The 23,912-nt window shown below is 38.5% G+C and overlaps 2 protein-coding genes across 2 annotated transcripts; both read left to right on the top strand.

Annotated features, from left to right (window-relative positions):
- The first annotated feature begins 8,956 nt into the window (after window positions 1-8,956).
- On the top strand, window positions 8,957-17,226 carry LOC134532257 (beta-1,3-glucan-binding protein-like). Its single transcript, XM_063368678.1, has 4 exons — window positions 8,957-9,141; window positions 15,894-16,121; window positions 16,849-16,988; window positions 17,083-17,226. The coding sequence occupies exons 1-4, from the start codon at window positions 9,000-9,002 to the stop codon at window positions 17,224-17,226; spliced, it is 654 nt and encodes a 217-aa protein (XP_063224748.1). The 5' UTR covers window positions 8,957-8,999.
- A 723-nt stretch (window positions 17,227-17,949) lies between these two features.
- Window positions 17,950-23,035, top strand: LOC134532259 (uncharacterized). The gene is made up of 5 exons (XM_063368679.1): window positions 17,950-18,099; window positions 18,853-19,008; window positions 19,156-19,252; window positions 21,814-21,995; window positions 22,876-23,035. Exons 1-5 carry the CDS (start codon window positions 17,950-17,952, stop codon window positions 22,951-22,953), a joined length of 663 nt encoding a protein of 220 aa, XP_063224749.1. The 3' UTR covers window positions 22,954-23,035.
- The last annotated feature ends 877 nt before the right edge of the window (window positions 23,036-23,912 follow it).

Genomic DNA, 23,912 nt, shown 5'->3' on the forward strand with positions numbered 1-23,912 from the left:
GCTCAGTCTGCACCATCATCTACGCAATGCAACACGCCACCCTCTTCTATTTCTTGGCCAGCTCAGGATATGTGGGAGGATATATTTTCAAAACGTCCTCTACCAGTGGCTATCCACTCTCCTGTGGCAGGAGCAAGGACCTACTTCTGCTTCTTCTCGTTGTTCCTACATGTGATCAGCTGAAGACTTGTGTGCTGCAAGATAAAATAATGTCAGGTATTATGTTGTTGTACACGTAAATTATAAATGTTCTTCTATACCAATATTAAACATATGTGGATTTTAATTCAAGTTCCATTCCATAAGTGTAAATTTATATTATTTAAAGGAGTATTGAAAAAAACCTAAAAACGTAAAAGCAAACTAACACAAGTTTAAAAGTCCATTTTAAAAATTAATACTACGTACATTTACTTACATGAAAACATACCATGGTAAGTGTTAGAATGAAAATTGAATTCACATCCCATCCGGGCACATTGTAATTATGGTTGGTCGTATCAAAAATTCATTCAGACTTTAAATTTTGGTATTGCTCCTACGACTAATAATACGTTCAAACGGATGTGATTTTTTCCATATTATGGGAGATACGGTGATTTTTATATATTTCAAAAACCTTACCCATTTGTTTTTGCTGAAATACTTCACTGTGTAAATTGTGTTGGGTTGGATTTTCTTATTGTTTGTAACCTTCCCCATGTACTCAGCCGCGTAGTGTGTTATTGTTCAGTATTGATGTCACTGTGAAATATAATCTGATAGTATTAATAAGAACGTAGTTTGATTAAATGTAACGCAGATCATGATAATAAACGAATAAGTTTATTCTTATTACAAATAGAACATTCCCGTAGTTAATCAAAATGGAGGTTAATTTTGTGTATGACATACAAAAACTGTTAACTACTCTTTAAAACTTTTAGAAATTTTTCTTTAGAGGTAAAAAGAGCGTTTTTTTTTTTACTTTATGAAGTCAAATTGACATATTTTTATAATTACAGTGGGAAGAAAGAAACTGAGCATTAGCACAAATAAATAGTAAATTGAAGTAATTTCCCTAATTTTCAAGATTCGTTCACTAAAAGGTGAAACAAAAAAATTCAGGTTTAATATAAAACAATTTTGTTTTCTATAGTATGCACCAGAAATACAATGGAAAGAGTGCACTTGCAAATGGTACAATTTGTGCAGTTGGAGCGATTGGAGCATTTGGAGTCAAATTCAGTTGGAGCCATGAGCAGTTGGAGCAATTGAAGCAGTTGAAGCCAAATTCAGTTGGAGCCATGTGCAATTAGAGCCAAATTCAGTTGGAGCTACGTGCATTTTTGAGTGATTGCAGCAGTTGGACCCAAATTCGGTTGGAACAATTGGAGCAGTTGAAGGCACGTGCAGTTGAAGCGATTGGAGCAAAATGCTGTTGTAGCGTCTGTAGCCAGAATACGTAAAACATGCTTAGTTAATTGGTATATTTTCTTGTAATACAATATATTCATACTGTAGATCTGGCAGTTATAAGACTCTTGTCATGTCTACTTGAAGTTGGACAGACTTATTTAAAATATATAACAAAATCGACAATAAAGATTTTTTCTTCTGATTCACTTGGCCTATAAGCCTGACATTTTACATGATCTTGCCTCGTGGTTCAGATTCGCTTGGCCTATGAACATGTAGTTGGACTCCAATAATCATATGTGCTAAATTCGGCAGAGTGATATCGAGTAACCTATTTATTTCATTAGACATTTCACTTTTATATAGTAATTTTTTGTAGTGAGCATGATTAATAAACTCGATGGAAGGCAATGGAAAAAAGAAATGAATTAATTACTTTTAACTTTCGTTAATCTTAGCACTGATGAAGAATCAAACCAAGAATAGAAATCTTTCAAAAGTTGATTTTTTAAAATGATTTTTGGAATTTTTCCCGAATTTTTAAGACAGTGATTACTGATTTTTAAGATAGTTGACAATATGGCATCAGCGTCTTACTGAAAATTGGAAGATTTTTAATTTCAGCCTCTTTAAGTATTTTTACCATATTTAATTAAATAAGTATTTTTAATTTAAAATTAACTTTTTGCATTGTGATAGGTTCGAACCAAGGATGTAAACCAATCGAATAAATTCACATATTAATAGTTCATTATGATTTTTAGAATTTTTCCGAACATTTAGTTTAATAAATACAGATTTTCACTATGTTGGCCAAGATGGCCGCAAATATGGCGGATGCGTTAAAAGTTGAATGTCTGGTAATAAGTAGTACTATACTCTAGCAGGTAAGAATGAAACTAATAAGGTGGCAGCATCCTTTAGCAGACAATGAGTGTACTATGTCACACTAGTGCGCCTAGTAGCATGTATTGTAAACAAAGATAGAGGCATAGTCTAGAACAAGTGATCCAAATATGTTCGTATTATTTTTTATTTATCTTATTTAATTCTCAGACTGGTAAAAATCTCTATGCTGTGTGGTCAAATGCGTAGGTTTTCCAACCCAGAGGTTCGAGATATCAGCTTTGAATCACCTCACTTCTAATGTATTTTGTAACTTAAAAAAATTAATTTAATATATCAAGGGTTACTAAAAAAAACTGGTAGTTAATGGAATATTGAACTTACGTACACATGGCAGAGCGATGCTGGCGTATTCTAGGAACAAATTGCAGAAATAAATATGGTGTACATTACATCATACAAGATGGTGACCTCCAGCAGAACAGAAAACCATATGGTGGCTGTGACATCATTGAAAATGGTGGCCTCCATCAGACGAAAACAAGATGGTGGCTTGACATCAGAATCTCCGAAAGTACCTGTGATGTCATCCAATATGGTGAACTCCAGCAACAGAAACAAGATAACTGCTTTGATGGCATCCAAGATGGTGGCGGTGAAGTCAGAAAACAAAATTATGAAGTTTCTACCGTAATGAAATGTGCAATGTTTGTGAGTGGGACAGTAGATTTCAATATGGTGGGAGTTATTGGATTTAAAATTGTGGATGTGGTGTTATAATTAAAGATGGCGAATCAAAAATGTCGGCCAAGGCAAGATACAAATCAAAAATGGTCAAGGTTATCTAAGATGGCTACCGTGACATCATGATACAAAATGGTGAAAACACTCCATGCTCCATAGCCTGAAGCCTGGCCTCGGATTTGAATTTCTATACTACTGATTTACATTGCTTTACTGCTAACTGAAGCTTAAACTTAAAATTTTGAAACATTTATCCTGTATGGTTAGTAGTTTGACGATCATGTAAGCTATTAACCGATAGTACATTTAAAATTATGTTTATTTTTTCATCGCTGGGTTTGTATGTGCATCACTGTATTGTCGGTGTCGGATTATTTGTGTTCGTCTTTTCATTCGCTGTGTTGTCCAAGTATGTTGTTTGTCTGCATTAATTTTATTTTTTGTTGCAACTTTCCTGTTGTTCTCAGTCCACTGTGTTCATCTGTGCTGTGACGTTGTTCTGACTATTTCCTTCCATGGAATTCTGTGTGCTGTCTTTACATATAACATTTTACATCGACTGATTTGGGCTGGTTTTCTGTGTGTTTGTGTATTCATCTTTCTGTGTCTGTTATTAAGATTATCTCCATAACATACATTTCCAACTAACAACTGCACATAGCCAAAATAATGTTTCATTGCAAGAATCATTCAAAGAACATATCAGTGTTTATTATTTTGATATTTAAAACTTCTCCGAGTTATCGAACGTAATATTCTTTTGTGACTCGGGTGAGATTACTTTCAAAAATATTCAGGCGAAGCGCCCGCGGTACACCGCGTGCATAGGATTCTGTGGAAGGGGGGGGGGGTAATGGAGACCTTATCACTGCTCGTAGAAAACCAATGCCGCCACGTAGCAAATTAACCACGCTCTTGAGTTATTGTGATGAAGAAAGAATGAAAAGATTAGTGATGAATACCGGGGAAAGGAAATAACTTTGAATGGATCTGATACTATGCCTGCTAAAAGAAATTCTGGTATTTAAAATTAAATCTTGTATGTTTCATAATTTAATAAATATTTATACCTAAATAATAATACTACATCTGCGTGAATTTCAAATATGGAAATATATTTTGTGGGCTGACAGTGCTTCGATAGAGAGTTCCCCTCATGCTCTATACAATAGGAAGGGCAAAAATACCCCTTCATTATTCCCAGTAGAAGGCGACCCAAGAAATCGCCAAGGGAGATCGCGATATCTCGTAAGCAGATCAAGATAGTTTTTAAAGCCAAAATGATTTACTTCGTGAGAACGTGTATTAAAATTTGTATTCTTTGGCGCGCAGGAAATGTTTCCGTATCACAAACGGTTTTCAAGATGGCTCATACAAATTGAAGTTACGCTTTTATAAAAACATTTTTCATTTTCAAAGATAGGCCTTAAAAGGAGTAACTCTTGGGCAAGGCTGTACTTCACAGCTCAAATAGAGCCGAAACTGAAGCATGTGACGTTTCCCAACGTCAAAAACATACCGCTTTGGAAACGCTATCTCCTTCGAAGGTTATAGGCAGTGAGAGGGGGAAGGTGTTGGGAGGGGGAAGAAGAATAGATGTATTTAAAAAATTGGACATTACCATCGGTGTAGCCATTTTGTTTTGATAGCTTCTGAAAGTTTGGCTGTTCATGTCGAAAACTTTCGTTCTTATAAATGATTAAATAGAACGAACGAACCTTTCACATGTGTTCGTTAAGCATTTAATGGACGGATGGCATTTTTTTTCGGGCGCACTTTCTCGCTGTAAGATAGTGACGTCACAACGGGTCATGGCCAACCTCTCAGTCGTGATCGACCGTTTGGGGGAGGGGGAAGAGGTGTGTTTGTGTGCCTAAGATTCACTTATCCCCGATCATTTACCGGTAAATACCCGAAGACCGCGCTCGCCCATACAACTTCGCAATGGGATATCAATTTATAAATCTCGATAATTCAACTTAACGAATCCTTTATTTCATTTGCGATCACCAAGATATTTTTATTATATTTTAGATTATTGTACTGAGTACTATTTTAACAGTTTCTTCTATCCGAATCTCGTAATCAGTCATGATGTTTATTTTTTCCAGTTAATTTAAATTCCATATGCATAGGTAAAATTGTTTTAGTATCGTGCATGTTATAGATGTGTGATTTCGTTCATTCTAGCAGAGTAGTCTTAAAAAATGCCATACTCTTCGTAATGGTTTTTTTTGTCTAGCTTAGAAATTCCCGATATTTTATAATTTATTTTACACTTTATAAATATATTTGTAGTTAAGTGGCAGAATACACTTCTCCATATAAAATACTATGATTAAAATAAAATACAAAGAAATTTTTTGCGAAAGTTATATTTAAGTCTCAGTACCCGGACATCCCCAACTGTTTTGTCTAAGAATTCCTACTGTGATCGTCTGAGCTGTCGTCGTTGTGTAACCGTATTGCCTGTTAATTTTCACTAATGGGTTCACCTGTGCGTACCTTGTCTGTATTTTACCCGGATTATTTGTATTCCTCTGTCTGTCGCTGTGCTGTCCAAAGTTTTTGTGGCAACTGTACCGCAATTTTGAGCCCACTGTGTTCGTCTGCGCTATATTTTTCTGACTTATTTCTTCCACGTGGTTATCTGTGCTGTCTGTACATTTAACTTTTGACATTCGCTGAAATTGGCTTGTTTTCTTTTTTTTTTTCCTGTGTATTAATTTATTTTCTTTGTCTATTCTTTAGGTGTTCTCTGTGACATACAGTGTAAACCATCAATGGAGTATGTACAAAATATTGTTTTAAAATCATGTCTACATGTTTACATAGTAAATTGGTAAAGTCTTTTTTTTTCTACTTCAGCTAATTTTTGCGCCATATTGGTTATACTCCCAAGAAATAAGATCAATTGTAGTGTTTGCAATGTAGGAACAGTTTTAAATGATTTTTTTTTCCATGCACGTGATTGTTTTTAACGACGGAGATTCTTATTTCATACTAAGTAACCATCATTAGGCGTTATCAAGCATAATAATTTCTGCAATTTTTTGGGAGGAACAATATGACAATGGCGAGGCTGAAAAGTGACTTCAACTTCGTCACAGCACCCCGTATCCTCACAATCCATAACTCGGTGCTGAAAACAATCTTCCCCGTTACAATGATCTTTCAAAGAACGTTCTAACTTTGATTTCTTATTTATTTTTCCTAATCTAACTAAAACTAAGTGTATTTTGGAGGGGTCCGGGTTAGGGAGGGACCTAGGTGCGTCTCAGGCCGAAGCCTATACGCCTAGTCATGCTGGGATTAGCCATGCAGGGAGAGGGTCGCATGCATCATGTGCTAGGAGGGGATTGGCCAGCCATGGCAGCGATTGGCGCCATGACTAACTCCCCTCACTCTTAAATCTAGACTATAACTAGAGATAGGTTGGGCCCAGGTAAAACCTGCATAGACACAGGGAAAACCCTGCGCACATTCATGCGGGATGCAAATTGGCATGCATTACGTGTAGGAATTTACAGGAGACAGAGGATGGTCTGGATGAAGTGTTGGACAGAGTAGAAAAGAGTCTACCACGCGGGGGTTGGGCACTTGGACTCGTGGTCCGCTTTGCTAATTGTCCAGTACTGGATTTAGTGACCAGGGACGCAAGCGCCCCTGGTGGCGAGTGGTTGCACTGACCACTCACTCCGCCGCCAGTTAGCACCTAAAAAACTAAGAAACTAAGACAGAAAACAGATAAATGACTTACAAACTAGGCATTTCGTTACGAAATATGCAAACACCCAACTCAGGGATGGACGTGCAGTGCTTAAGATAAAACTAAAATAAGAACTAAAAATATTAATATTATTTTTTTAGTTTTTTTTTAAATTATTATTTTAGAAATATATATTTCTGATGACTCTTACTTAGTATCTAGGACTTATTACTAATTTACAAATCTCTAATATCTACTACTATACTACTTAAAGTATATTCGAGGATGCACGAACGCGGATTGTTCGTGCGCCTGATTCTGATTCAATGAATTTAAGGTCTCTCCAGCAGGAAAACACCTGGAGGCGGAAGCTGCGCGCTGATTGGTCCATCTTCTGGGACCGGACCCGCCCCGCGGCCCTGGAAACCCCGATGAAGCGCTCGGTCACGTTTCCATACCTGCGGCAGGATTGCTTCGACGTGCCGCTTTCTCGGTACTCGTGCCAATTTGATGGTACTCGTACCGTTATCGAGTGTTGTGTACCATTTCGACAACATTTCTACCATCTATTGCAATAGTTGTTACCGTAGCTCCACTTACGGAAACTTTCTTCCTAAATTTTTGTTTTATGGACCTTAGGCCTCCAAAACCAACGTCAGCCCAAATGTTTATTATTCATTTATTCATATAAGAATTCGTCACATTATTCTGGACAAGATTTCCGTAATATTTTGTACAAATTACGTCCAGACTTGTATATAAAATAAAATGGTGGAAAATTACGGCCTAGTTTACTTTTGGAAGAAATATGTCTAGGGGCTAGAAGTAGAGGATTTTATTTAGAAAAAACAGAAAAAATCACTGTTTGTACCTTAACCTGAAAATTTTTGCATCCATTATTAATAATTATTACTTATAAATGAAGTTACAAATACTTTTAACTGAAATTGATTTTTTAAATTTGTTTTGAAGGAAGCAAAAAAAAAAAATAATGACCTATAAGACAAGTGCAAAAGAGTTAAAAAATGTTGTTTTACTTTTTAAATATGATTTAAAGCGTTTGCATGCTACGATTTTTGATACGACCAACCATGAGTAGGTGAACTATTTTGTACAAATGTGACTTTGGCCCTTTTTATTCCAAACAAAAAAAATTATAAGCTTTATGATCTGAAGTTCCCCATACACGATTAGTATGAACTGTGAGTTCGGACATCAGTATGAAGTTAACCGTCAGAACTGCTGTGTGTGAGCAAGGATGGTGGACTGATCAGTCGGAACTGATGGACTGACGAACTGATGGCTTTCCATCAAATCGGACTGTCAGCTCGAGAGCTCTCAGTCCGAACTGACGTGCGTGGAAACAGCGTCTCGCTAGTCCGAACTGTTAGTCCGAAAAATGAATCCATCGGTCCATCAGGGTCGTGGCAGATATATATTTGTTTATACTCTTTGGTAAAGTTCTTATTATTTCCTTTTTTCTAACTAAAACTGCGACTGCAACTTCAACATTCAAAATTGCTTCCACATTCTACGATGAAACGATGTATCCAACAGCAACAAACAGCAACCGCAAGACTGAGTGTGTGGGGAAGGCTTCAGTTTAGTCCAAACTGTCAGTTCGGTCTCTTCGCTCCGAACTGAGCAACTGGTATGATCGTGTGTGCAGAGGGTTTCAATTCCGTCCAAACTCTCAGCTCGGGCTTGGAGCTGGACTGATAAAGTGTTGGGGCCTTAACTTTACCTGAAGGTTGAGCCGAAAAAGAATTTTTTTTGACGAGGTCACTATAGATGGTAACTTTCAAAAGACTAATACCATAGCCAGGTGCCATCATAGCAATTTTCGTGGGATGATTGCTTATTAACGAAAAAAAGAAAAAAAATCAGGATGACCATACCAATGATGTAGTAGCTATGGTTTTGAAAATATGTGTAGATTTATTCGAGTTGAGTGAGTGTAAGTGGTATACCAGTTCCATTTTACAGGTTAGTGTTCTCCTGAATATTTTAAATTCGAGAAATAATTGTATTTTAATTTTTTTTGTAATTATTTTTTCACGTGAAGTTAATTAGCCATAAATTATGTATATTTATTTCATTTGTATGTTAAACAAATTATAAACAATATATATTTTTTTTCAAAACTGTTATTTTAACTAGTGTTTTCAAGTAGCAAGCCCTGCTTTTCCGGGCACGTACGACAACTGTGCGCCGCTGTACCGCAATCTCTGGGTCGGCCGCTCCGCGACCGGACGCGGCAGGATCGCGCGCGCACAAGACCGCGCCGCCGCGCCCAGGAGACATGCTGCTGCCGTCGTCGCTGCTGCTGCTGCTGCTGGCGTCGCTGCTGCTGCGCGCGGCCCGCTGCGCCACTCCGCCCTACGTGGTGCCCGAGCCCCTGCTGCAGGCCTTCTCGCCGGCCGGCCTGCAGGTCTCCATCCCAGGTAGCTCGCCCTCGGGAAGCCTACAACTCACGAAGTTTCGGTTCCCTACCACCTTTGAATATATATATATACTGTATAGAAGTCGTGAGTGGATAGGATTTACTCTACGTTTTTCAGGAGCGTATGATGAGCAGCTTGGGAACTTCACAGCATGCAGTGCGCTGCCGTAGCACCCTGTATCGTCTTAGGTTGTTATTTACACGTTAGAGCGCAGCACTGTCGCCCGCTGTCATTTCCCGCACCCCCCCCCCCCCCATTCATCATTCAATGCAGCTCAAGGTCGTTCAACGGGAGGGTGAAGGGGTGTTTGAAGAGTTAGACACTTCTCCGCTAGGGACCACCGCAAGTCGATGCCCTAGAGATGGTGGCGATTGCGGCGGTGAATTAACCAACTACCTCAAACCGTATTAGAAATTTTAACCTGGGCTGGCGACTTCTATACAGTATGTATATTCAAAGCTACCACGTTCGTGCAACTTCGGATTTCTCTCAAAAAATTGAAATTAAAAAAAAAATCGAAGGGGTTAGGTTAGGTTATGTCAGTCACAACATGCTTGTTTTCATTGGAAACTTCTGATCTAGCGGCTGAAGCGGCGTTAATACCAAAACGCAAAACTTCGGAAATCTTCGGAAATTCTTGCAGGGAACCGAAAACTACGTGAGTTGTAGGCTTCCCAGCTCGCCTCCACAGGGATGTCTCTTGACTGAGCTCTAGTCGTTTGTTTTCTTTTCTTTGAAGTAGTTCCGGACCCACCCGCTAGATGGTGGCTTTCATAATGTGTTTTTAACGTAGCTGCATTGATCGTGACAAGTAATGCCTAAGCTATATCATCAGGCAAACAAACCAGTTATAATTAATTCAATTGAAATTCACCAGAAATTTTTTTTTAACTCCTACTCATTTATATAGAACGTTCTTTTTTTAAAATTACAAAACAGCATTTAGTGTTTTTCGCACAGCTTAAATCTCTTTTACTAAGCAATTAATCGTCAAGTAGTTAAATAAGTACTATAAAACCTAGCACTTCGGAACAGAACCGGCCGCTCGAGTGGTTTTGCTGGTAGTTATGGACTAACCCGAAAGATAGCGTGACATGTCGCTTAACACAAGGTTTCAATTTCCACTGCAAAAGTCGGCACTTATGTACCTCCCTCCTAGAGGTGGGATACCTAAGTGCGATGCTCACGGGTGCTTGTAGCGCGATGTCGCCTCTTGGGTCCTTTATATGTATAATGACAATGGGAACGGAAACGAATCTCACGGGACAGAGCACGTACAACGGCACGCAGAAGGAGATGGACCCGAACAAATTAGCTCGGCAATGCCGAGCTCTTCCGTGTACGTTGCTCCGTGCGACCAATAGAAGACAAGTGTTTGGATACGGTGGTAGCCATGTTTTTTGTGTCAAAATACCTTAAAAATAATTTCATTTACAAGAATATCTAGTGTTCTATTATTAATTTATGGTTTATATTTTATTATAAATGTAAATTCTGCCCGTGCTATAATCTCGAAGTAAAATATAGGTATTATTTATTTCATTAAATTAATATTTCGTAAACTTGAAATGCAATCTCATTGGTTGCAGTTTCTGTTACGCTTCCGTGCGTTGTGGAAGCAGCAGAGATGCGATAGTAGAATGTTCAGGGAGATCCACCTCCGTTAATGTGATCACTCTCCGTTTCCGTGGCATTGTAGAACGGGCCTTAGCGAAAATCTGTGGATGGTCGCGCAGTCTTTCCGTCGTGCATAGGGCAACTTTGAGATTTGAGCGATAACCCATAACATTTTATAGCGGAGGAATAAATATAAAAGTGTAAAGCAAGTTCTTTAAGATAAGTTTTAAAGAATCTGTACAGGTTGTTTCATTATTTGAAGGCCTACGCGTTTTTGCCATCAAACATGCATTTTAATTTTAAAAAAATCTTTATTTCTTGTTGTTCTATACGTGGTGCACGTGTTATATTCAGAAACATGTTAAGTGTATATATATATTATATTTTTTTTACTCTCGGGTGAAAACTGCATAATCACAGCACTGCGAGCTGCGCCAATTTGTCTGTGCTCGTAAGGAAACATCATGCGTCGCTTTGCAAATGACAGTTGGTTACTACCAGGGGCCACCTACAAGGGGGATTGATGTTGCGATTTGCGACATGAAATGTATTAATTTGTTTTTTGACCGGGGGGAAGCGGAATTTTCAAACACTTGGGGACGAAGAAGAAAAAAATAAATAAACAAAATAATATAAAAAAATATCCGTTAACATTAACTGCCGACAAAGCGCAATATTTTTCTTAGTATTTAAGTGTTGTATTCGCATTAAAATCGATTTTGATAAACTAATTTTCAATAATTTGCTGGGTCAGTACCCCGGACCAACTGATAGGACACTATAAATTCAAAGCCCTGGGGGAATAAGTGAATTTTTTTAAAGAGGGGGAACGATTGCGGATTTAAGGGGAAGGAGGAATGAATCATCTTCATTTTTGAGGGGGTGAGGGGGATGGGCACTCCTGGTTACTACTTGATCTACTTTTATTGGACAGTCAAATGTAAAGCAAGAAAATTCCAAATTTAAATCGTAAAGTTTACATTCAACTGTAAAATTATCCCAAATGGATTTTTTTCCATTAAAATAATAATTAAAAATAACTACCTGCCGATGGAAATTTATACATCTCATGTGCATATTGTGTCTCTGTGCTAGGCTTTGATTTAGAACCGCATTTTTTTATAAAAAAAATAATGTTAGATACTTTTTGAGTGTTGTGTCCTACAGGTACTTGTTATGATAATGCTGGTATTTATTATATTTTGAGATGACTATCATTTTAGTGTCTAAGAGACCAAGAGACCATGATACGAAAAACTAAGAAGAAACTTTCCTTAGGTCATACCACGGTTATGGCTGCAATATATGTATATATACATCCTTCAAAATCCACGTACAAAAATGAGAGCAGAGTTTTAATGCGAGCCTATGCCTCGCTGAGTGAAGTTGCAGTGCTAGACGAGCGAAAACAACTCGTTGTAACAGCGTGCCTATCTTATCTCGGTGGCCGGGTGGTCACAACGCCGTGTGGTTTTAGGACCCGGCGCACGCAAAGACTTCCAGCGGGACCAGGCGTCCTTCGTCCGCGCGCGGGCGCCGGGTCTTTATGATACTGCAGCCGCGTCACCCGCGGGAGACACAAATGTGCACAGGAGAAGGTTATGGTTCTTATTCTTGCGGTCGCATACACCCAGTATGGTAGGGCGGGATGTTGAGCGCGTCGCTCTCTGTGGCATCTCTGAATCCTCACGCAGTCTCATCGTCGTGCATGGAGCAACCTATGAAATTCAAGCGGTAACAGAGACACAAGATGGCGGATAAATAAAGCTTAAGGGGTTAACGCAAGTCCCTTGGATGCTTTCAAGAATCTGTAGTAGGATTCTCATGTACCAAAAAAAATATTATCATTATGAAACAACCGGTTTAACCTTTTTTTCTCTCGTAAAAATTACAGTTGAAAAACGAAACACGGAAAAAGAAACACCCATCCGCACTCAACGTATTCTTTAATGCTTTTCGTAAACACACACCCCTCCGATTATCTTGAGCATTTTTCTGATTGCTGGGTTTCTCCCGAAGTTCTCCACACTGCATGTGTGCCCGGGACGGGTGACGGCCTGAATGGCTTCGATCCACGCCGTAATTAATTTAATATGTCCCATTTGGATTTTTTAAATTATTTATTCTTACAAGTGACGTGTAAGGGCATCAATTAAATTATATAAAATTATTTGTCATTATTTCTTCTTGTATAGAGTTTATCTTTCAACACAGTATATTAAATTAAAGAAAGTGTTTGTATGTGTTTATGAAGCAAAGCTTTATAATGACCAAAATGTATTAGAATTTTAAAATATTCATTAAACTTTCAGAAACATTTTTCCCGGGAACCGGTAGCAATTGTTCAGAGGAAAATATTTAACAAATTATATATAAACGAAAAAATAATAATAAAGTAAGCAGTTGAATATATTTGTGATTTTAAACTCCACAATCACGAAAATAAACTGGATATGCAATCTAGTTTTTGTTTGGCCAGGGTCAATATATACACGGTCATGCAGTCAGGATATAGGGTTGGATTGGATATGTGATGCAAAACAATATATATGTATATATATATATATATATATTGCTATTGAGGATAATACTTAATTAACAGAATCTCCCGTACACCATATTTGATGCTCACTAACTTGAATCTTAATGTGGACAGTAATTAATAATGTCTACTTCAGTTCTCCGGCACTCACATATCTGGGTAATGTTTATCTTATAAGAACTAACCAGCAGTTCTGGTATTTAGTATAATTGTAAAGACATTCTCGATGTAAGGCTTTTAAATATATGTACGGAATATCTGCCTTCTGTAGTGTAGGAACAATGGTTTAAACGTAGTATGTGAATCATAATACACGTTGAAGGTAATATTATCAAAGTAAAGACGATATTAAGGAATAACAAACCAAATAATTTGTGGGAGTGTGGGGGTGAAGTGAGTATGTAAGTCAGCTTTACCCTATAATAAAAATTAAACTAAATCTATACAAATGTATATCGTACCCTTGGTAATATTCATACTGTTAAATTTTGGATTTATGAGATGACCTCCAATTCATTAAATATTTTAATTTTTTTTTGTGAATAAAGTTTAACAGCCTGTCATAATAATTTTTAAAAATATGCGCAGTTTTGGATGTTTGAATGTTTGGATGTTTGTATGTTCGTGTGTTTGTTGCTCAGTCACGTTTTTAATACTGAACAGATTTGGATAAAACTTTAAGCACGACTTATATTAACACACAGGCTACACATATTTATGAAACTCCACCCCTAACAGAATGAAAAATGGGTAGATTCAGTTTTATAATAGAAAATCATAGCAGGTAAGTCGTAGCTACATTGTGTGTCATTGCTCTATGTCCGCCAAGCAATAACCTTGAGGCCATGATGTTATGCTCTTGTAACGAATAAAGTGAAGAGCAAGAAAATTGACAGTAATTGAAAATTTTTATTTGCCATCTTTGTTACAATTGTGGTAATCATTATTGTACTTTATTGTTTACTTTTATGGTTAAAAGTAAATTTTCCCTAAACTACCACAGCGCTGCAGCAAAATTGTTTATTCAGCAAACTACACGCTACCTCACATTAAAGATAATTTACTTTTATACACTTCACTAACTATTTCACACTTATACATACTTTCTTACACTTTAAATGACTCTCGGATAATTCTATAAATTTTTTAAAATCTATTACTTTTAAATTATTTTAAAACTTATTTAAAACTTCAATGAATTGTTTATACATTTCCATATATTTCATAATATTTCAAGCTTTTTCGTTCTTTTTCATACTTTCCGAGTTTTCTATACTTTTCCACACACATACACCCTTTTGCACTCTTCCGTCCACTTTTTTGAATTTTTTCAAGACGTCGCACACTTTTGTACAATTACACATATTTTTTCATATTTTTTCATGCTTCTACATACTTCCAACAGCCAGCGCTTCCTCCGACTAGGGCAACCAACTCCTGGATGACCAAATACGCGGCGCGCGGTGACTGGCGGTCTCCCCGGAGCTACAAACTCCGAGCTGACGATGCGAATACACGCATCGTAACGGCAAGAGAATGCCTTATAACAAGTTATATATTGGTTTCCCTTACAAGTTTATCGTTAACTAATATCGATTTCTTTTAATACTGTGCAAATAAAAATTATTTCTTATATATATGTGAAATGATAAAGATATTTTATAAAAATTATAATATATAAAATTAAGTAAATATGTAATAATTACCGAAAATTTTTAACATCATGAAATGAAGTGACCGCAAAAGAAGAATATAATATAAAATTTTAAATGTCACGAACTACAAAAAACTTATCTGTCAAAAAACATTTCGGGCATACAAAAACACCCATTTATATATCGTCTGTCATTTGTAAGAAGGGGCCAAACTACAAAACATAAACTTTTCAGGAGAGCAGAAAAACAAAATGAGCACACTGTAATGCATCACTGTATTTTAATTATTTATGGTTAGCCCCTGTCATATCTTAAAAACTATTAGAGATACAGTTATCCCCTTCTTACAGACCATGAAGGATGAAAGAAAACATGTATTTCTGCAGTTAACTCATTTTCAACAAAAATGTAAGATGGCCCCTTCTTACAAATGACAGACGATATACATATATATATAACAAAAGAAAAAAAACGGATTTTTAAAAAAATTATGAAAAAAAATATATAAATACATAAATACAAAATTTTTCGAAAACGCACGAGTACAAAACTAAAAATATCATCAAAAATTTCCAGTCACGCAAACATGGATTTCCAAAACGAATTTTTTTTTTTTCACTTTTCTTGTTTAGAGTTAAACTATCTGATTTATAAGCCTTTATTTAAGTATATATAAGCACAATTACTCGTACGGTACCACCTAAATTTTATAAATAATTGCTTGTCCCAATTATGTAGCGATATATCTAAATGTTTCACTATTGTTACACAACAATGTTCTATTTTATACATATCTTAATAGAGTAGGCTAATATTTGTGCTAAATGATACGCTTAATTCCAATAAATACATATCTCTTTGGCGTTACGGAGACAGTGAGTGAGTGACTATATTTAGGAATAGGAGAACGTGTTGGTGGGTTTGCTTGTGGCCTGCAGACAGTGAGGGCCTGCAGCTGTTCGCGTTCCACGGCTCGGTGAACAAGCCCATGAAGGGACTGGAGGCCGGCGACATGTCCCGAGACGTGCTGGTGCCTTCCCGCGGCCGCTGGGTGTTCGAGGAGCCGCAAGTGCAACTGCTGCCCGGGGACGTGCTATACTACTGGCTCTACGTCCAGAGATACGGCCTGGGCTACAGGAAGGACTCCAGCTACTGGATAGTGGACGGTATGTACCGCTGCTGCCCGGGGACGTGCTCTACTACTGGCTCTACGTCCAGAGATACGGCCTGGGCTACAGGAAGGACTCCAGCTACTGGATAGTGGACGGTAGGTACCGCTGCTGCCCGGGGACGTGCTCTACTACTGGCTCTACGTCCAGAGATACGGCCTGGGCTACAGGAAGGACGCCAGCTACTGGATAGTGGACGGTAGGTACCGCTGCTGCCCGGGGACGTGCTCTACTACTGGCTCTACGTCCAGAGATACGGCCTGGGCTACAGGAAGGACTCCAGCTACTGGATAGTGGACGGTAGGTACCGCTGCTGCCCGGGGACGTGCTCTACTACTGGCTCTACGTCCAGAGATACGGCCTGGGCTACAGGAAGGACTCCAGCTACTGGATAGTGGACGGTAGGTACCGCTGCTGCCCGGGGACGTGCTCTACTACTGGCTCTACGTCCAGAGATACGGCCTGGGCTACAGGAAGGACTCCAGCTACTGGATAGTGGACGGTAGGTACCGCTGCTGCCCGGGGACGTGCTCTACTACTGGCTCTACGTCCAGAGATACGGCCTGGGCTACAGGAAGGACTCCAGCTACTGGATAGTGGACGGTAGGTACCGCTGCTGCCCGGGGACGTGCTCTACTACTGGCTCTACGTCCAGAGATACGGCCTGGGCTACAGGAAGGACTCCAGCTACTGGATAGTGGACGGTAGGTACCGCTGCTGCCAGGGGACCTACTCTACTACTGGCTCTACGTCCAGAGATACGGCCTGGGCTACAGGAAGGACTCCAGCTACTGGATAGTGGACGGTAGGTACCGCTGCTGCCCGGGGACGTGCTCTACTACTGGCTCTACGTCCAGAGATACGGCCTGGGCTACAGGAAGGACGCCAGCTACTGGATAGTGGACGGTAGGTACCCCTGCTGCCCCGGGACGTGCTCTACTACTGGCTCTATGTCCAGAGATACGGCCTGGGCTACAGGAAGGACGCCAGCTACTGGATAGTGGACGGTAGGTACCGCTGCTGCCCGGGGACGTGCTCTACTACTGGTTCTACGTCCAGAGATACGGCCTGGGCTACAGGAAGGACGCCAGCTACTGGATAGTGGACGGTAGGTACCGCTGCTGCCCGGGGACGTGCTCTACTACTGGCTCTACGTCCAGAGATACGGCCTGGGCTACAGGAAGGACGCCAGCTACTGGATAGTGGACGGTAGGTACCGATGCTGCCCGGGGACGTGCTCTACTACTGGCTCTACGTCCAGAGATACGGCCTGGGCTACAGGAAGGACGCCAGCTACTGGATAGTGGACGGTAGGTACCCCTGCTGCCCCGGGACGTGCTCTACTACTGGCTCTATGTCCAGAGATACGGCCTGGGCTACAGGAAGGACGCCAGCTACTGGATAGTGGACGGTAGGTACCGCTGCTGCCCGGGGACGTGCTCTACTACTGGCTCTACGTCCAGAGATACGGCCTGGGCTACAGGAAGGACGCCAGCTACTGGATAGTGGACGGTAGGTACCGCTGCTGCCCGGGGACGTGCTCTACTACTGGCTCTATGTCCAGAGATACGGCCTGGGCTACAGGAAGGACGCCAGCTACTGGATAGTGGACGGTAGGTACCGCTGCTGCCCGGGGACGTGCTCTACTACTGGTTCTACGTCCAGAGATACGGCCTGGGCTACAGGAAGGACGCCAGCTACTGGATAGTGGACGGTAGGTACCGCTGCTGCCCGGGGACGTGCTCTACTACTGGCTCTACGTCCAGAGATACGGCCTGGGCTACAGGAAGGACGCCAGCTACTGGATAGTGGACGGTAGGTACCGATGCTGCCCGGGGACGTGCTCTACTACTGGCTCTACGTCCAGAGATACGGCCTGGGCTACAGGAAGGACGCCAGCTACTGGATAGTGGACGGTAGGTACCCCTGCTGCCCCGGGACGTGCTCTACTACTGGCTCTATGTCCAGAGATACGGCCTGGGCTACAGGAAGGACGCCAGCTACTGGATAGTGGACGGTAGGTACCGCTGCTGCCCGGGGACGTGCTCTACTACTGGCTCTACGTCCAGAGATACGGCCTGGGCTACAGGAAGGACGCCAGCTACTGGATAGTGGACGGTAGGTACCGCTGCTGCCCGGGGACGTGCTCTACTACTGGCTCTACGTCCAGAGATACGGCCTGGGCTACAGGAAGGACGCCAGCTACTGGATAGTGGACGGTAGGTACCGCTGCTGCCCGGGGACGTGCTCTACTACTGGCTCTACGTCCAGAGATACGGCCTGGGCTACAGGAAGGACGCCAGCTACTGGATAGTGGACGGTAGGTACCGCTGCTGCCCGGGGACGTGCTCTACTACTGGCTCTACGTCCAGAGATACGGCCTGGGCTACAGGAAGGACGCCAGCTACTGGATAGTGGACGGTAGGTACCGCTGCTGCCCGGGGACGTGCTCTACTACTGGCTCTACGTCCAGAGATACGGCCTGGGCTACAGGAAGGACGCCAGCTACTGGATAGTGGACGGTAGGTACCGCTGCTGCCCGGGGACGTGCTCTACTACTGGCTCTACGTCCAGAGATACGGCCTGGGCTACAGGAAGGACGCCAGCTACTGGATAGTGGACGGTAGGTACCGCTGCTGCCCGGGGACGTGCTCTACTACTGGCTCTACGTCCAGAGATACGGCCTGGGCTACAGGAAGGACGCCAGCTACTGGATAGTGGACGGTAGGTACCGCTGCTGCCCGGGGACGTGCTCTACTACTGGCTCTACGTCCAGAGATACGGCCTGGGCTACAGGAAGGACGCCAGCTACTGGATAGTGGACGGTAGGTACCGCTGCTGCCCGGGGACGTGCTCTACTACTGGCTCTACGTCCAGAGATACGGCCTGGGCTACAGGAAGGACGCCAGCTACTGGATAGTGGACGGTAGGTACCGCTGCTGCCCGGGGACGTGCTCTACTACTGGCTCTACGTCCAGAGATACGGCCTGGGCTACAGGAAGGACGCCAGCTACTGGATAGTGGACGGTAGGTACCGCTGCTGCCCGGGGACGTGCTCTACTACTGGCTCTACGTCCAGAGATACGGCCTGGGCTACAGGAAGGACGCCAGCTACTGGATAGTGGACGGTAGGTACCGCTGCTGCCCGGGGACGTGCTCTACTACTGGCTCTACGTCCAGAGATACGGCCTGGGCTACAGGAAGGACGCCTTTACTGGATAGTGGACGGTAGCTATCGCTACTGCCCGAGTTCAGAGAAATAGTTTAAGATACAGACAGAAAATAATTGTCTGTATTTTTAAAAAAATTTTTTTGGAAACCAGGAGCTAAGAAACAATTTGCAATACTGCATGAAAGGTATTTTAAATTTATAAAACACATGCTATGGCTATTTTTGCTGGTATGAAATGTGTTTTAAGAGACAAAAGATAGTTTTTCTTACGAAAATTGATGCATAATTTTATATTTTACTTTTTTTTTGTTTTTTTTTAACCATGGAAAACATAATTTAATACAAAATAATTTGACTTTTTTTCGTCATGCTTATTATATGTGCGGTTAGATGTTGGAAAGCTTTTCAGGGAACGGTTTTCAACCGATAAAGTTATTAGTAGGCCTATTATTTTTCGAGTCAAACCAAAAAAAATGTTTAGGCAGTAAATTTACATTAACAAAATCAAGTAAACAAAAAAAAAAATTATGAATGAATATTTGAGATTCAAAAAAGACAAATTTGACATGCCCTAGAGTTATTTTGATTTTAACATAATTCCTTTTCGGCTCGACCAACAGACGCAAATAGATTTCTGATAAATTTATTTTGGATCATTTAATAAATTTTTATACAATTATAGAAACTTTATGTATTAAGAAACCTTATGTTGTTTAACATTCAAATAGAACCAATGAATCGTTTTGTCAACGTGACGATGCTGTGATGCACCTAGATAAGCGAAGCCACGATATTTTGAACAACAGTCCTGCTGCTTTAGGTAGATTAAAAAGAAATATTACCTATTTGTCGCCGACACGATGGTGCGTCTTCCGGAAAATTTTTATATCGGTTTTCGTTTCATGATCTAAAGGCCACAAAACCATCGTCAGGTGAAATTTTTATCTATATGTATACCACATTTATATGGACACGATAACTGCCGTAATTTTTCAAAAATCATTTTCAAACTGATGTATAATGGGAAATCTCGTTCGAGTTCGTTACTAGGAATCCTACTAAAGGGGTAAAAAAACTGAACATTCGCTTTAGCTCCCATAATATGATGAAAATCAAATCCAATTCAACGTATAATAACTTGTAGGAGTAATGCCAAAAACTTTCTAAGAAATACATTTTTATACGACGAACCATAACTGCAAGGGGTGGATAAAACATGGGTTGGAGGACAAAACATAATTCATATTTCTATTAGTAGCCACACTATCAAATCAGTTCAAATAGTTTGTGTATGGCAAAATTTTTATATTAAACATTTGAATGAAACAATTTTTGATGAAACGAACCATTGCAGAAACGGGATAAAAAATCAGGGGTAGAATTTTTAAAAATATCATAATTTCCTTACCATTATTTTTTATTGTAAAACCATAAATTATTATGTACAATTTTCATCTAAAATAATTTTTATATGACCAACTATTACTGCAAAAGTGGAAATATCCGGGATTGATGAGGGAAAAAATATTGACACCCTTATTAAGTACAATATAAAATCTATTCTGATTGTTTGTAACCCTTATAAATAATACCTAAAATTTTTGTATGAAACAATTTTTGATTACACTAATCTTTACTGCAAAGGGTAGATAAATAGGTGTTAAAAAAAACAAAATAAATTCATAACTACCTTAGTAATTACACCATCAAATCCGTTCGAATTGTTTATTAATCTTTTAATTTTTATCTAAAACTGTTGTCTGAAACAATTTTTATAATAAAAACCATTATTGCAAAGGATTGAAAAAAACTTGGGGATGAATTAAGAAAATAAATATAACTTCTCTTCCATATATGCTATTAAATCCATTCTTATTTTTGTTTCACAATCTAAATATTTTCTAAAATTTTTGTTAAAATAAATTATGATCTTAACAATATTACAACCAGGGGTGTAAATAACACGGTTGAAAGTATAATATAAAATCTGTTATATTTTATTGTATTAACCCTAAACTTTATCTAATACTATGGCTGACACAATTTTTGATGAAACGATTTATTACCGTAAAAACAGGGGTTTAAATTTTAAAAAATCCCTCTTAGTATTAAATTCGTTAGAATTGACTTGAAACCATTTCACTATTATTTTTAACTTGGTCCAAAGCAATTTTTTGTACGACCACTTTATTAGTGCAATTGATGATAAATATTTTTTTAAGGTAAAAAAAAAGTAATAATTACCTTAATTGACATAACATATAATTCGTTCTAAGCTATTCAATGCTGAAAACATTGAGTTAAAAACATTCATAATATTTTCGTTGCATGGAAAATGAAAAAAAGATGTATAATCGATCATTTTTTATTTATGGAGAACATAAACATGTTTTGTACATTAAGTTCTTAAAGTCTCCCAGAATTTTATAGAAGTTTCCAAAATATTTCCAGAAGAAATAGGTATTTCGAAATCTACCTTTTTCTGTAGGCTGTAGCGAAGGGGATTATTTTTTTCAGGACTCCAAAGCATACCGATGTTGACGGCCCCGCATGTTAGCCAAGTGCAGCCTCCACTGAAACCTGCCCTAGCCCCAACGGCGCAAGAAATTATCTCCACGGTCATGAAGAACAACTGCTCCTCTCTCGGTTTGAACCATGGACCCAACAGGGATCCACTACTGTACCTTCTTGAAGGCTACGTGAGTATAGAATTATTTTATGAGAATGCCACAGACGAATTAACGAAAGCAATATTTTTTTTTTTTTGGAAAGGACAGCAAATGTAAACAGAGTAATATAATAAACGTATTTTTTATTTAATTTTAAACACACTAATCATTTCATAAAATTTTTAATGAGCATTTAAATAAAAGCGCGAGTAAAGTGACCTAATATAGCAGAAGGCAAAGCAAAAATTTAACAAAATGAAAACATTTCTTTCCTCTCAATGATACAAATCGTAACCATTATTTCCAAATAAGTCCTTAAAGTCCAGTTTGCTTTCGAAAACCAAAACTGTATAATTTATTTATTCCATTTTGATGATTTTAATAAAGTAAGCACATTGAAAGTGTGTTATTCCAATTGTATTGATTTATAACTAAAAATTACAATTTAAAATGTACAGCAAAATTATGAATATAAATTTAATATTTTTTGTTTGTAATGAAAGAAACTAGTTGACATAAACAAAAAAAATTAATCAAAGATTTAAACTTCTAGCTTCTGAATTGGTAAATTATTTTAAAAATTTATGTCATTTACTACCATGGTAAAATATGTTTATATTTTACGTTTTTTATTAAGTTAGTATTTAGAATTAAAAATATCACAAAAACCTACGTAAGAGTTAATTTTAATTTTTGTTACGTAACAAGAACAATTTGAAGACTAAGACAGTTCAATAAATTAATATCCTGTACGTAATCTTTACTGCAGGTATTTGTTTACGTAACACCTTAAAATGTGTGAATTTCATAAAATTAATACATTTTATCTGTTAGCTAAAAATAACGTTATTTAACCAACAAATTTCTCCTCCTTTAGTCTTAACTACTGTGACGCTTGTTATGTTCGCAGGAATTTGTCATGGTAGTCAAGGATGGCCAACTCCAACTCAAAGACCGTCCGTTGCCTGCTGAAACCACCAAAGTCTAAACGAAATAAACGGCTTTTATAAGAACTATTGAGTGAAATTACATTAAAAAAATTAAAGAAGGAAAAGCAGGAGAAAGATGAATTATACTGTACCTCATTGCTATGTGCCCCCGCATCTTGCATATATGTGCAATACCTACATATTTATTTAACTTAGATTGTGGAAATAGAAAAACAACTATACATAGTTTGTGACGAAGAAACATTAACATTTAATGTAGATTTTGAAAACATTTTTCAAGGATAGAACATGTAATTTAAATGAGACAAAATCAGTGTTGATATTTAATTTGCTCTATTAAGTGAGATGTCAACATGTTTCAATTCATTTCTTTAATTTTAAAGATATACATACTATTGAGTTGCTTGTTAGAATTAAAAACCTTAATTTTATATATTGGGTATATAAAATGAAGAAGTGTTTGATATTTTGGTGAAAACTCTATCCAAAATAATAATCTAATTGTTAGTAATTTTGTTCATAATTATATAGTTTACTCGGATATTAAAATATCTGTCGAAAAAGTTCAGATATCATAAGTATGGAAGGACATAATATTTTAAACGTTTTATATCGGATCTATGTAATATTATCTAAATTTAAATTGTAAAAATAATCTTAATTAATATGAAATACATCTTCATTATAGAAAATTTTTTGGACATTAAGATTATTAAAAAAACATTTTAATCAATTTTATTAACTTTATTGTTTTTTAAAACGCCAGCTCAATTTTGATCAATTATTTGACTTTTAATTAGTGTTCATAATTTTTTTACGATGCTTGATATTTAAATCATTTGTGTACAATTATTTGGGTCATAATGTTTGTATTTAATTTATTGCTAACTAATTTGGGGTCGAAAATATACCTAATTTTAAGCGAAAATCTGAATTATAAGTGAAAATCCTAAAATTTGGATATTTTTATGGTTTGTTATTAATAATATGGTAGGTT

This window comes from Bacillus rossius, chromosome 5 (assembly GCF_032445375.1).
Source record: "Bacillus rossius redtenbacheri isolate Brsri chromosome 5, Brsri_v3, whole genome shotgun sequence".
Classification (NCBI taxonomy): domain Eukaryota; kingdom Metazoa; phylum Arthropoda; class Insecta; order Phasmatodea; family Bacillidae; genus Bacillus; species Bacillus rossius.

What these genes read in the sequence shown, in the direction of transcription:
- LOC134532257 (XM_063368678.1), top strand. Translation starts at nt 9,000, where the DNA reads ATGCTGCTGCCGTCGTCGCTGCTGCTGCTGCTGCTGGCGTCGCTGCTG. An exon ending in CCTGCAGGTCTCCATCCCAG is followed by an intron (nt 9,142 to 15,893) that starts GTAGCTCGCCCT and finishes TGTGGCCTGCAG; the next exon opens with ACAGTGAGGGCCTGCAGCTG. An exon ending in CAGCTACTGGATAGTGGACG is followed by an intron (nt 16,122 to 16,848) that starts GTATGTACCGCT and finishes CGCTGCTGCCAG; the next exon opens with GGGACCTACTCTACTACTGG.
- LOC134532259 (XM_063368679.1), top strand. Translation starts at nt 17,950, where the DNA reads ATGCTGCCCGGGGACGTGCTCTACTACTGGCTCTACGTCCAGAGATAC. An exon ending in GCTCTACGTCCAGAGATACG is followed by an intron (nt 19,009 to 19,155) that starts GCCTGGGCTACA and finishes AGTGGACGGTAG; the next exon opens with GTACCGCTGCTGCCCGGGGA. An exon ending in TGTACCTTCTTGAAGGCTAC is followed by an intron (nt 21,996 to 22,875) that starts GTGAGTATAGAA and finishes TTATGTTCGCAG; the next exon opens with GAATTTGTCATGGTAGTCAA.